The sequence below is a fragment of the Microtus oregoni genome, unplaced genomic scaffold (assembly GCF_018167655.1).
Source record: "Microtus oregoni isolate MIOR12 unplaced genomic scaffold, Mior012 000040F_ref0000088, whole genome shotgun sequence".
Taxonomy (NCBI): Eukaryota; Metazoa; Chordata; class Mammalia; order Rodentia; family Cricetidae; genus Microtus; species Microtus oregoni.
The window spans coordinates 13608206-13620815 of record NW_024543207.1 but is presented as its reverse complement, the minus strand read 5'-3'; the positions used below and the strand labels follow the sequence as shown (position 1 = coordinate 13620815).

General features: G+C 37.5%; 1 protein-coding gene across 1 annotated transcript in view; it reads right to left on the bottom strand.

Annotated features, from left to right (window-relative positions):
• Positions 1–12610, bottom strand: part of Dnah5 (dynein axonemal heavy chain 5) — a 221755-nt gene that overhangs the window by 25129 nt on the left and 184016 nt on the right. The window contains exons 66-70 of the mRNA XM_041632097.1: positions 11044–11287; positions 10004–10118; positions 9340–9530; positions 4848–4969; positions 2716–2865 (exon numbers count right to left, since the gene is read on the bottom strand). Coding sequence (XP_041488031.1) covers positions 2716–2865; positions 4848–4969; positions 9340–9530; positions 10004–10118; positions 11044–11287 — 822 coding nt within the window. The remainder of the gene's footprint in view (positions 1–2715; positions 2866–4847; positions 4970–9339; positions 9531–10003; positions 10119–11043; positions 11288–12610) is intronic.

The window sequence follows — 12610 nt, the reverse complement described above, 5'->3', positions numbered from 1 at the left end:
ATGATTGGTGTAGAAGGTCCTTCTGTCTATGTTTTGCTTTCATTGGTTAATAAAGGAACTGCTTCGGACCTACAATAGGGCAAAACTTAGGCAGGAAGACTGAATGGAATGCTGGGAGAAGGAAGGCAGAGAGAGAGAAGCCATGGAGTCACTGGAGACAGACGCTGGAAATTTTACCCAGTAAACCACAGCCTTGTAGTGATACAAAGATTACTAGAAATGGGTTAAATTAAGATGTAAGAGTTAGCCAAAAAGATGCTAGAGCTAATGGGCCAAGCAGTGATTTAATGAATACAGTTTTCGGTGTGGTTATTTCGGGGCTGAGAAGCCCGGTAGCCAGGACAATCAAGCGGCCCTCTCCTCCCACACATGATTGACTTTTTTAATAAAATCCTTGTTTCTGGGGAAGAAAGAAATTCTCAAGATTACAGCCACTGGTTCTGATTGGTTAAAGTCCAGAGTTTGCAGTTCATTCTGTGATGTAAGTCTCAAGACAAAACTGCAACATGTGTGAGAAGTAATGTTTCCTCACCTCCATAACTTAGCCCAACACAAGCACTGTCTCATTGGGTCCCCATCCCCATAAGTCCCTCTCTTACAGCAGGCATGAAACTTGGCTAGCAACCTCTTCCTCCTCTCTCCAAGGATGTGCATCAGGTGGCCCTGCCAAGCAGTGACAGGATGACCCTGCCTTTGGGATTCCTGCTTCGCCTCGGGATTATACATACAATGACCAGATAATAGCAAATAAACAACAGCCTCTTGAGGTTGTGCAATGGCAAAACCAGTCAGTATTGTAGAAATACAGGAAATTCATGTTTATTACCAAACGAGCATTTAAGTTGAACCACAGAGTGTGGGCGGGCCTTGTCCAGACAATAGAAAGTCAGAGTAGGGTGTACTTCATACAGTGAACACATGTACAGGAATTTCAGAGCAAACAAGAATAAATTGTTTCATCTGCATAGAGGACATCTAGTACAACTGTGTAACTGATGGTTTGGTGAGAGCCAGCCAGACTTCTGCACAGCCTGCCAATCTATAAAAACTTAACACCTCATTGGCACGAGTAAATACATCGTGCTACATTTTCACAAGTGATTCAGTCCAACTCCAAAGAACATTTTGTTCCATCTGGTCTCAATTAAGCAGGCACAACCTTGGAGGATGGGAAGGAAAATGAACTCAGAAGCTGTCTCGTATGGACTGACCTCCCTTTGTGGCATGGTTTTAGACATCACTGCATATGTAGCATTAGGACACCCCCTGACAGTGAGGTATTTCTGTGGCCAACCCACCTGATATTCCTACTGTGAACCATCACACCAGACAAAGTGCAATGCATAAATTGCAGCCTGATATTGCTTATGGCGAACAGGAACAGAGTATATAACAATGTGGGGCTTATCTGGCAATAGTTTTTAAAAAGGACTCATGGAGATACAAATTTCAGAGGGTGAAATATATTTCCAAAGGACCATCTAGATTTTATTCAGAAATTGAGTGTGATTGTAAGGGCCATGGTAAGCCCTTACGATTGAAAAACTGTGAAACGGAATATCCTTGCTGTTTCTTTTAGAATATAAAGGCTATTTCAGAGTGGGCAAGGAGATACAAAACGTGAACAGGAAAGAGGCCACACTTGTGTCCCGCCTGAGAATGACAAAGCCATACAGAGGTGGGAACATTACAGAAGAGTCTGAAGGCTTTCATTTTAACTATGAAACTAAATGTTTTCTGTGGAAAAGGGAGAAGGGAGGTAAGGAGGCAGAAATGGATAAAGAAACAAATGTACTTACACTTTCCCTCTTTCACCACCCTGAAAAAGACAACCTTTGACCATTCATTGTGGAAAGTACAAATCGTGAAGGTGAAAGTGGGAACTGAATGGAAGCGAGACCTCAGTGCCCTAAGTGGCAAAACCCATTTTTCTTTTCTTAATAAGTCTTTAGATCTAGCTGTTCTTTGATTTGAGGTACCTGAGTCGAGGTGAGGATAGTTACCTTGTCCATTTTGTGTTACCCTCTGCAGAGAACACGGTGAATACAGAGACCAGCAGATTTTACTGCCATTGCTTTATGGAAGTTATTAAGTAGTCTGCCTGTGCTAAATTTTAAAGTTTTAGTTGTGAAAGCAAGTCCTGCTCCTTCTCAGTGGGTGAAAAGTCATATAAAAAGTCTTGGAGAAGATGAAGCTTTGGAGGAAGGATTTACATTTTAGCCATATGCAGAATTCAGTTCTAGAGAACCTATCACTCAGAGCTGTGGCTTTATCTAGGGAACTGGCACTATATCTGTTCTGCTAGACGTCTCTCTCACTAACGTTTCAGCAGTTTTCTTGATTATACAAGAGCTGATTTACAGCTAATAAAATAGAGCAGGTCTATCATTTCTGAATTATTATAAGATGACACACGAGAATAATGCTTTGCATTTGTGCTATTCTTACATGCCAAGCTCAGAGTCATGACTTTCTCATTTGCATTTATTTTACCCCTGGGACGGCAGGGATTTAGTAAATCACTTAGGGACGTGTGCACCTCAGTCCTTCCTTTGTTGTTTTCAATTTCATTTATCATATTGGTCTTGCTAAAAAATAGTTTGGATGTCCATTAAGAAATTCCATTTGATAATCATATTCAAAATACTTCTCTAAGCTTAAAGAAAATTCTCCTGTAGAACACACTTTCTTGTTTCCTTTTAATACACATTTTACCTGGGCAATGGTTCTGTCGGGACACCAGGACCTAATAAGGAGAAGACGTCTGAAGCAGTCAAGAGATTTATCATAGGCATTTGGAAGAGGTTCCTCCTCTGGGTTTTCTTTGTCAAACCAAATTTTCCACAGTTTTTCATTTCTTGATATCTGAAAATACCATAGGATAAGAAGTGTGTCATGTCACACAAAAACCTTTCAGCAATTGCGCATTGTCATTGTCTATCAACCTTTCTGACCATTCTAGGCACGTGTAAGCCATACACTTTCACTGTTTTTAAACATTATGTGTCCTGGTGTCAAAAGTCTGGCTGTCTAAGATTAAATACCACTTGCCTCCAAATCAATCTATGCTAACATTAGCCTACGACTGGCTGCCAAGGTAGAGAGAGTCCTGAGATGCTTGATTTCCCCTCTACCTTTATGGTAACAAATTTATAAAGAAAGAAAAATCAATGGAGCCCTATTTTCATTATCTCAAGGAAGACTCATCGGCTCCACAAAATTCTCTTATAATCCGGTCTTGCTCATTCATGTTTCTCATTTCCTAGGACCACTCTTTACTCAAAGGAAGACATCAAATATATTTGTTCTTGAATAAACAGGTTTGGGGTCAATATTCTATCAATCTAAAGTAATTTGAAAGATTGCATCTAATATCATCATCACATGGATGATCAGACCTCTGGTACTTATAGGCAACTGGCAAAGCATACGATGTATTACCATATACCAGATACAGATAACAGAAACAAATAGGTCACCAGAGTTACAGAGGCAAACACATCGAAAGTTTCAAGCAAACAAATAACATCCACGAATTAATAGATTTTTTTTTTTTGGTTTTTTGAGACAGGGTTTCTCTGTGGCTTTGGAGCCTGTCCTGGAACTAGCTCTTGTAGACCAGGCTGGCCTCGAACTCACAGAGATCCTCCTGCCTCTGCCTCCTGAGTGCTAGGATTAAAGGTGTGTGCCACCACCACCCGGTGAATTAATAGAATCTTAAGTCCTCTGATAATCACTTTGATAAAAGCCTCAAGTATATTTCCTAGTTTAACCAAAAAAGAACCTTCCAAAAAATTTTAAAAAATAAAAAAAATAATAATAAAGAGCCTTCCTGGGTTCATGTTTAGAAAGAACCATTTAAGAATAAAAAAAATAATTTGTTTCAATCATGAAATTCTGCATAATGGGGCTTGATTTCAAACATGTGACATACTATCCAATCCAGGGAAAACTCCTGGATGTATCCTGATAGAAGGATAAACTAGAGTGCATTAATAACTCAGAATTTAAGTTATTTTTCCTAAAACAACTAATTATACATAAATTACGGGTTAGTAATAACAAACATCACCAGTTGTGAGCCAAAGTATAAAGGCACTTCCAAATTTAAACACCTGGTAAACTTGAACTATCAAAGTTAAAAACTCATCTCAGGATATTTCTTGGTCAAAACAGGTATCCATAGCCTCTTCATTCTGTTTCTGAATAAAGCCATCTTTCTGTCAATCTCATTTCTCTATGATCATCAGGTAGTAAACAACCTCCTTTTGGACTTACACTTAACTTCCACTATTCCTGCACAAACACTGGTGGCAGACAACTGGATGGTTTAAAGAACAGTGACATCTACAGATCAAGAGACAAATGCCAGCATGAGGGTCAGACCTGGATGACTAGTTAAGAAGGAACTGGAAGGAAGGGCAGAGGAAAAGGAAGGAGAGAGAGACAAAGGACAAGAAGGGAAATTTAGTAGAATATGCTGTGTGTGTTTCTTTCCATTTCTTTTCATTCTCTAAAAAGACCACACACAGAGAATTATGCATGCATTTAATTATTCTATCTAATTAGACCCATCAGTTTTTCTATATATAGACCTTTATAATAGCATGTAGGCTGAGACAATGCCAATTAAACATCCCGAGCGCACTTCTTCCTACATAACCAGCCTTCAGCGGGTGCTGTTGTTTCAGGCTGTGGAGAAGCTTCAGGAAAAAACAAATACGTACAATACCTTCTAAAACTTACAGTATAGGAAAGAAGCATCTCTTCTCCACAAACTTTACAGTGATGAATCTAAAAGCTGCTCACCATGACAGTACTTTACATACAGTCAACAAACATAGTACCTGATCGAGGATGTCTGAAAACTGTCTAAGTTTGCTAAGTTCCACCAAGTTCAGCCAGGACATGTCTAGGATCCATTTTGATGGTTTAGGAGGGCAAGCTTTAAGATCCAATGAGGCGCCACCTTTAAAATTAAACGTAAGAAGTTGCCAGCTCTTATTTTTGCTTTAAAGTAATTCATTTAGTAAATGTTTCTGTTTGAAGTGTCTTAATTTCAACGACTTTACTACTTTAACATTTATTAAATTCAGAGATATAAATCATAGTGAGGAGCTTGCTTCAAACCTAAATAAATAAATAGGTGATTATAGAAAACTCAACCACATATCAGCATTTTAGCTTTGGAAAACAAACTGATGCTGGATTCTGTTGATCTGGCCAACATCTAGGGCAAGCTATCTTATTGGCCTGGAACTCTCCCTCTAAACTTTAAATAATATGGCCTACATGCTGTGCTAGAAATGTATAAACCATGCAGGATTGAGGGCATGGCAGGTCACTAAATGAACAGCTCTTCTCAATACTAAGAATGGCCTTATACTGGTATATGCTAATTTTAAATATATAGCTTATCAACAGATGCTAGAATCACTAAATATATTTGAAGGTTTCTCTTCTGTAAGCAATATTCATCTGTTTTGACCATATCTTAGGGCCTCTGTCACATTGTTTATATTGGGTAATCTAACAAGAACAAAATTTCCATTTGGTAGTGATTCCTGTCTTTTTTCTGATAACCTTCCTAAGCATACATAACTTTTAGCAACAAATGATAAAGGACACCTTCAAAACATCATTGCTGCCACTTAAAAAAATATCAGCAGGTAAAATTCATAATTTAAGTAAAAGAAACCATTAGGCACTCTTTAAAATTATGAAATAGGTTCTCTAATAAATATCATCCATTAAACTATTTCAGGGGAAAATGTTCTAAACATTATTCACAAAAGAAAAACCAACCTACTGAGTCATCCAAAGACTATTTGTTTGATAAAGCAGGTTATAAACAAATAACATAAAAGATATTTATTGAGTCATTCTCTACCTAATCCAAATACCATGTACTATTACACTGTATCCTTTTGTCAAATCAATCTTAGTTCATTTATAGTAAGGTAAACAGGGCCTTGAAACTATTTCAATGCAAATAGTGACTCATAAAGTAAAAAAAAATCTTGTCATGCCAGGGAGAAAATGATAATCGCACCATGTTCAATAAATGCTTCACCAATTTCCATGACAACTACCCATTTTCCATCAAAATGTATAAAATAAGGTAGCTAGCAGTGAGTTAACAAAAGACTGTTTTTGGAAATGGTGAGTGAGCCTCTTAGGTTTAAGCACTGTTCAGTGTTGAGAGAGGGCAACTATGTTGTAACTGTCTTGCCTGTTCCAAAAATGTACAATGAAGCACAAGGAATGGTTGTATGTTGGGGGAGAAAAACTATTTTTGATAACTCAATAGCAGATTAAATAGATTATTTAAGAAACAGCTGAGAAAGGAAAAATGGATTCAGTAGGGCTCAACGAGAAGAAGTTGGGGAGAAGGAAATTAGAGTTAATATTAAAAAATAAGCATTATATTTGGGTATGAAAATCTCTAATTGTGCCAGTGGGACATCACCAGCCAAAATCTCCCAGATATGTAAACCATTTACTGGCACTGAAATTTTTATTTACTAGACTATGGAGAAGAGTAGAGACACTGTTACCCATTATAGGGTTTCTTAGTTATTTTATATTGCTGTGGTAAAATACCATACCCAAAACAACTTTTAAAAGAGTTTAACTTGGCTTTCACTTTCAGAATATTGGAGTGCATGATGGTGGAACCAAGGAAGAGCTGAGAGCTCACATTAGGAGACACAACCGTAAGGCAGAAAGAGAGATTGGGAATGCAACAAGTTTTTTGAAACCTCAAAGCCTACCCCCAGTGAGACAGTTCTTCTAAGGCCATGCTTCATAATTCTTCCTAAACAGTTACACTAGCTGGGGAATAAGTATTCAAAAATATGAGATTGTGTGAGTCATTCTTGTTAAAAACACCAAATAGACACACTCTATTTTAATTTGTTTTATATATGCCTATATTTAAGGAAGCTTCTGTCTCCAAACAAACTTTTGAAAGGTATTAAGTGTTATACCTCTTCCACCCTGCCCTCAACTTAACCCCTCCTGCACTTTGTTCCCCTTTAACCTTTTATACCACTATGGTCCCTCTCTCCTAGACCCATAGCCTTGTAACAATTTCCTGCATATCTATGGATTTTCCAAATTAAAGACACTTATCTGAAGAGCTAAAGCTAACAACCACGAATGAGAGAAAAATATGTGACATTTGTCTTTCTGGGTCTGGGTTACCTCACTCAGAACATGAAGAAATCAAGATGGTACTCACCTTGAAGCTTTATCTTTGCTGGCTAGCTTTCACAGAACTCAAATGTGCTATGTATGTTACTAGGGAATAAAGGAATCCTTGATGTCACATAGCTGTGAACCTCAAAAGTTACAATAAAAACCAGACTGACAAGAGACATACTGGTGCTACAGTAATTTGACTATCATGGTAGTATCAATCTACTTTCTGATTGGATTCAAGGACCACTCCAGATGATCAAACCCATATCTGATGGCATTACTGGGACCAAGAACCCATGGCTAAACATGTCATAGGTTTTAGGGGGAAACCTGTTATTATTTTGTTAAATGTACATAGTGTTAAACAGCATCCTAAAAATTTGTTTGACCATAGATTAGTGCATCTATCAATCCTCATCAAAGAATCATCTCTTGTCAATAGATAGCAATTAACTCAGACCCACAACTAGCCAGTATGCAGCAAATAAGAGACAGCAGAACACAACACTCATCCCTACATAGAATATGTGTATCACATCCTATCCTCCAAAGGCTCATGGATCACTGCAGAAGAGGGAATTGAAAGACTGCAAGGAATCCAATAGCACAGGAAATAAAATGAAAAAAATTAAAAAATAAGATTGTATATTTTTAAATATGCATATCAAAAGCTAATCAAGTCAAGAGAAAGACTACAGAATGAAAGAAAAATCTGTGTAAGCTATATCAGACAATTAGTATCTAGACTTTGGAAAGAACCCAAAAATCTAAGTACAAAAAAATTAAACAATTTGAGCAATGAATTGGGTGATAAATAGGAGAAGGAGGAGAAGGTAGAGGAGGAAGAGAAGGAGGAGGAGAGTGCTGATGATGGTGTTGACAATGACAAACAAACAAGGAGAGCAGGAATAAATGACCAATAAGCAAACAAAAATGTTCAACATCCTTATCTGTCAGTGCAAAATGAATTTAAAACCATTAAGACTCCATCACCCCAGTCAGATGAGCTGCCATTAAGAAAACAAATAATGACAAGAACTAGCAAGGGTACATTTAGACATTGCTAGTGGGAATACAAATTACTCCAACCACTGTGAAAAATAGTATAGAGTTTCCTCAGAAAATTCAAATTACCATATCTCTCAGGTACTCCACTCTTGGGTACATATCTGGAGGCCTCTAAGTTACCACACCACAGAGATGCTTCCAAGTGTATTACAGCGCTATTCATAACAACCCAGTTATGGACCAGTCTAGGAGCCCTTTAACAAATGAAGAATATCACAAACAGATACAGGTATATGTACTTAAAATGGAGTTTTCATTCAACCACAAGGAATAGAATTATATTGTTTTCAAGAAAATTGAGGCAAATAGAGATCATATTAAGTGAAACTAGTCAGATTCAGGCAAATACCACATTTTATCTCGTCAACCCTGTAAGAGACAGACCTACAGATACACCCATGTTAGGGGACATATTTAGTCTTTGGGCGTGCCTTTGAGAGACTATGCTGCTTAGGTTGAGAGGTGGGCAGGCAGACATTAAAAGTGGGGAGCACATCCCTTCAGCGTGAGTCCACAGTGGTCTAAGGAAGAACAAGAGGCTGAGCACAAGCATCCTCTGAGCCCTGCTTTCTGACTGTGGATGTGATGTACCTGGCTCATTCACTTCCTGTTGCCCTCATTTCCTGCCATGGTGGCCTGTGTCTCAAATGATGCACAAATGAGCCCTTTCTCCCTTGAGTTCTATTTTTTTGGAGGTTAGACTTGAGCCAGAGAATTCTATCACAGCAAAAGAAAGGTTAAAACTCATTTTCTCCCATTACTCTAAAGTGCTTGCTAGCTTCCCACATAGTGTATATTTTACTTGTTTAATTACTTTTTCTGTACCTTCTCCTCCACCCCAAAATCAGGCACTCTGCAAGGGGTTTGGTTCAGTAAAATGTCTGTTCGATGCCGTGAGACACAGTCGATCGCCAACAAATATTCATCATTCGATAGATGATCAAACAGAATAATTCATGTAAGTAAATCATAAATGAAATGCAAAGAAACTATTACAACTTAGAAAGCAAAACAGAAGCTCTGTGAAGGGTATTTGCACCTGCACTGTGCAGAGAACTTTCTACTGACCTTTAATGAGGGTGAGAAACTCCTCATGCTTGACTCTGTTCCTCTGGATGTCAATCTTTAGGGTGAGCAACAATGTGAACAAGAATTTGTGCTCCTCGTATAAGCCTCGAGCAGCATATTTAAAAACCTCATAGGTCATGTGTTCGATGATATTAGCAATTCTCTTGCTTGTAATTGGGCTCTTGACAGACCTGGGGAAGAGACCCATGATATCATCATCCCGCTGCCCTTTCCAATTGTCTATAGAAATAGCATTTCTGGTGGAGGATAAAGGACTAATTTTTACTTTTACACAAGGAAGGGCTCCTAAATCTAAAATAACAAGAATTCTCTCAACGTGAAACAACAAAATAAGAATTCCTCATTGTTGTCTAAATCAGTTTTACCCACAGGCCATTATTATTCACAACAATGTCTTGAAAATTTCCCCATTTAGTGGAACACGCGAAACCAAAGGAGGCAAATCAGTGGATGAGTGGCCTGCACGGCTTCCTCTGAGCCTAAGATGCCAAGTCTGAATGATGTGTTAACACTGTAATAACTACACTAATCTCAGATTTAGGAAAAGAAAACACTCTTACTTCCAGGCAAAAAGGAGATTCTAATATCATTGTTCTGGTCCCCAGATAAAGAATTCAGCTTGACTTCCTAGAGACAGCTGTACCTGGCTAAGGAAAGGTCAAACAAGCCCAGAAACTGGCGGAGCGAAGTCTGATACATCTCATTAACCAAGCGCATCTCAGTGACGAGGAAGTAGAGGATGCTGCCCCGGGTAGCAACTGAAAGACAAAGATCAGAGATGCACATAGCATAGGAATAGAAGATGAATGAGCTGTGCAAGCACATCACCCCAGTCCATTACTGAAAACAGTATTTTCTCTCATCAGTGCTGCCTACTGACAATGAGATCTAGAACAAAGCTTATTACTTAGTTCTATATAGAGTTTTTCATAGTTTATTTATATTTATCAAATGGTACCAATGACACCAAGACATTTTAGACTCTACACTCCTTTTTAAGTATAGTTTTCTGTGTTTTATCAGAGTAATAAAAGAAAAGAGACTTTTAAAAGTTTCCTATTTAACATTTAGCAAAGGCTACAGGAGGTCACACAGGAACTTATCTGAAGCTCATGAAGAACCAAGTCTAACCTTGGCCTCAAGCTTTTGATGCAAACATCGCAGAGATGAGGCCTGACTGTCCATAAAGCCGTGGCATAGCTTCAGCTCTTTTTCTCAGGAAAATGGTAAACAGCACAAGGAAAGCCAATTGAATATTTTACATGTCTGGAGCAGACAATTAACACCATCTATTAAACAGGCAGCTGAAAAGAGGCACCAGAAAACTGACTTCCAAATAAACACATTGTTGCTACATGATACAGAACTAACAGAAAGTCTACAGTACTAATGTCTCAGATTTCACTAATTTGTAGCAGTGTTTTAATCTCTTATTTTAAAATAAATTTATTAGTACCTTAAAGATTTTTCAGTTACCCTAGATAGTACCTAAAGTTTATACCATTACATACTTTTCCATTTCTGATTTATTAAACTGCTCAACAGAAATGGCAAGAAGCATAAATGGCCACCCCACATGGCACAGCAATTTATATAATGTTCTTACTTTAATCAGTTGCTCTAATTCTCATTTCTGCCTTGTTCTGTTTTCTTGTGACATTTGTCTTCCATTACCAGACTCACCAGGTCGGTACTCCTCCCGGGCTGAGTTAATCTGAATTTCTGTCTCTACAGAAATGTCCAGCTTCTGTGCCACCTCCTCGGCTGTCTTTTTGGTATTGCTCAGCACAACAATCAGACTCTCATCTTCCACCAGGGACCCTTGAGTGCTTGTCAGGCGATAGAGCAAATTATCTTCCAGCTCCTTCATCTTTCTCTTGTTTGCTGTTACATCCTCCATGAGATGAGTTCGCTCTTTCTCCAATTCCTGTTAATTTATGTAAATATATTTTTTATTATAACAGAACCTCTCTTTTGAGGACATTCCTTAAAATGTGAACTTCTCTGTCTGCTATCAGGCATCAGTAATGTAGTGCATCTATCTTACTTGACTGAAAAACAAAAACATGGACACCAAAAAGCAAAGAAAATAGGCAGAAAATAACATCCAATGTATTCAGACATATATATATATATATACATTTGTTTACATTATATAATATATATGTACTATAAATACCTCTATTCTCATTTGTGTTCTTTAAGTCAGCATTTTAGTGGTTTTGTGATCATATACAGAGGGAAGTCAAATTTAAAGACAAACATACAGATCACTATTTTAACATAATTAGTTCCGTTACCTTCTTTGAAAGAATTCTGCTGCTTTAGTAAGATTATCTCTAACTTATAGGTTGAAATGGTACTCTCTTCTCAGGGGAAGCAACTCTGTGTAATCAGGCAAGTAATCTAAGCTATTTCTGTAGGCACATATAAATTGAAAGATCTCAGCAGTTTATTATAGTAGTACATACCTATAATCCCAGCACTTAGGAAGTTGAGGCAGGGATATATATGTTATGCATACAAAATATATTTTATAAAATTTTCAAAGAATTAGTTATATATTACATATATACATATATATATATATATATATATATATATATATATATTGTTTGTTCCCAGCTGCCCAGACTCAAAACAACCACATAAAAACTATATTATTAAAATGACTGCTTGGCCAAGGACCTAAGTGTATTTCTTGCTAACTCTTATATCTTAAATTAGCCCATTGCTATTAATCTGTGTATCACCACGTGGCTGTGGCTTACCAGATAAAGTTCTGTCCAGCATATCTATCTCTCTCTCTCTCTCTCTCTCTCTCTCTCTCATATATATATATATATATATATATATATATATATATATATATCAGTCTGGCTATATTCTGTTAAGCCATTGGCCAAAATAAGCTTCTTTATTAAAAAATGGCAACAAAATATATTTATACCATACAAAGGAGAATCCCACATCATGTATATATGATACAAATGCAAGGGTGGCCTAGTCTACATGGTAAGAATTTGTCTGAAAAAAATAGCAAAATAATTTTCTTTTCATTTGAAAACTTTTCTTGACCTGAAAAGTTACTCTTCTTTCCCCCCAAAATTAACAATATAGTGTTGGGTGGGGTAGTCAATGGGTAGCATGCTTGCCTAAAATGCATAAAGTCCTGGGTTCAAATCTCAGCACTCTCAAAACCAGGTATAGTTTGCATGCTTGTAGTTTCAGAACTCAGGAGGTAAGGCAA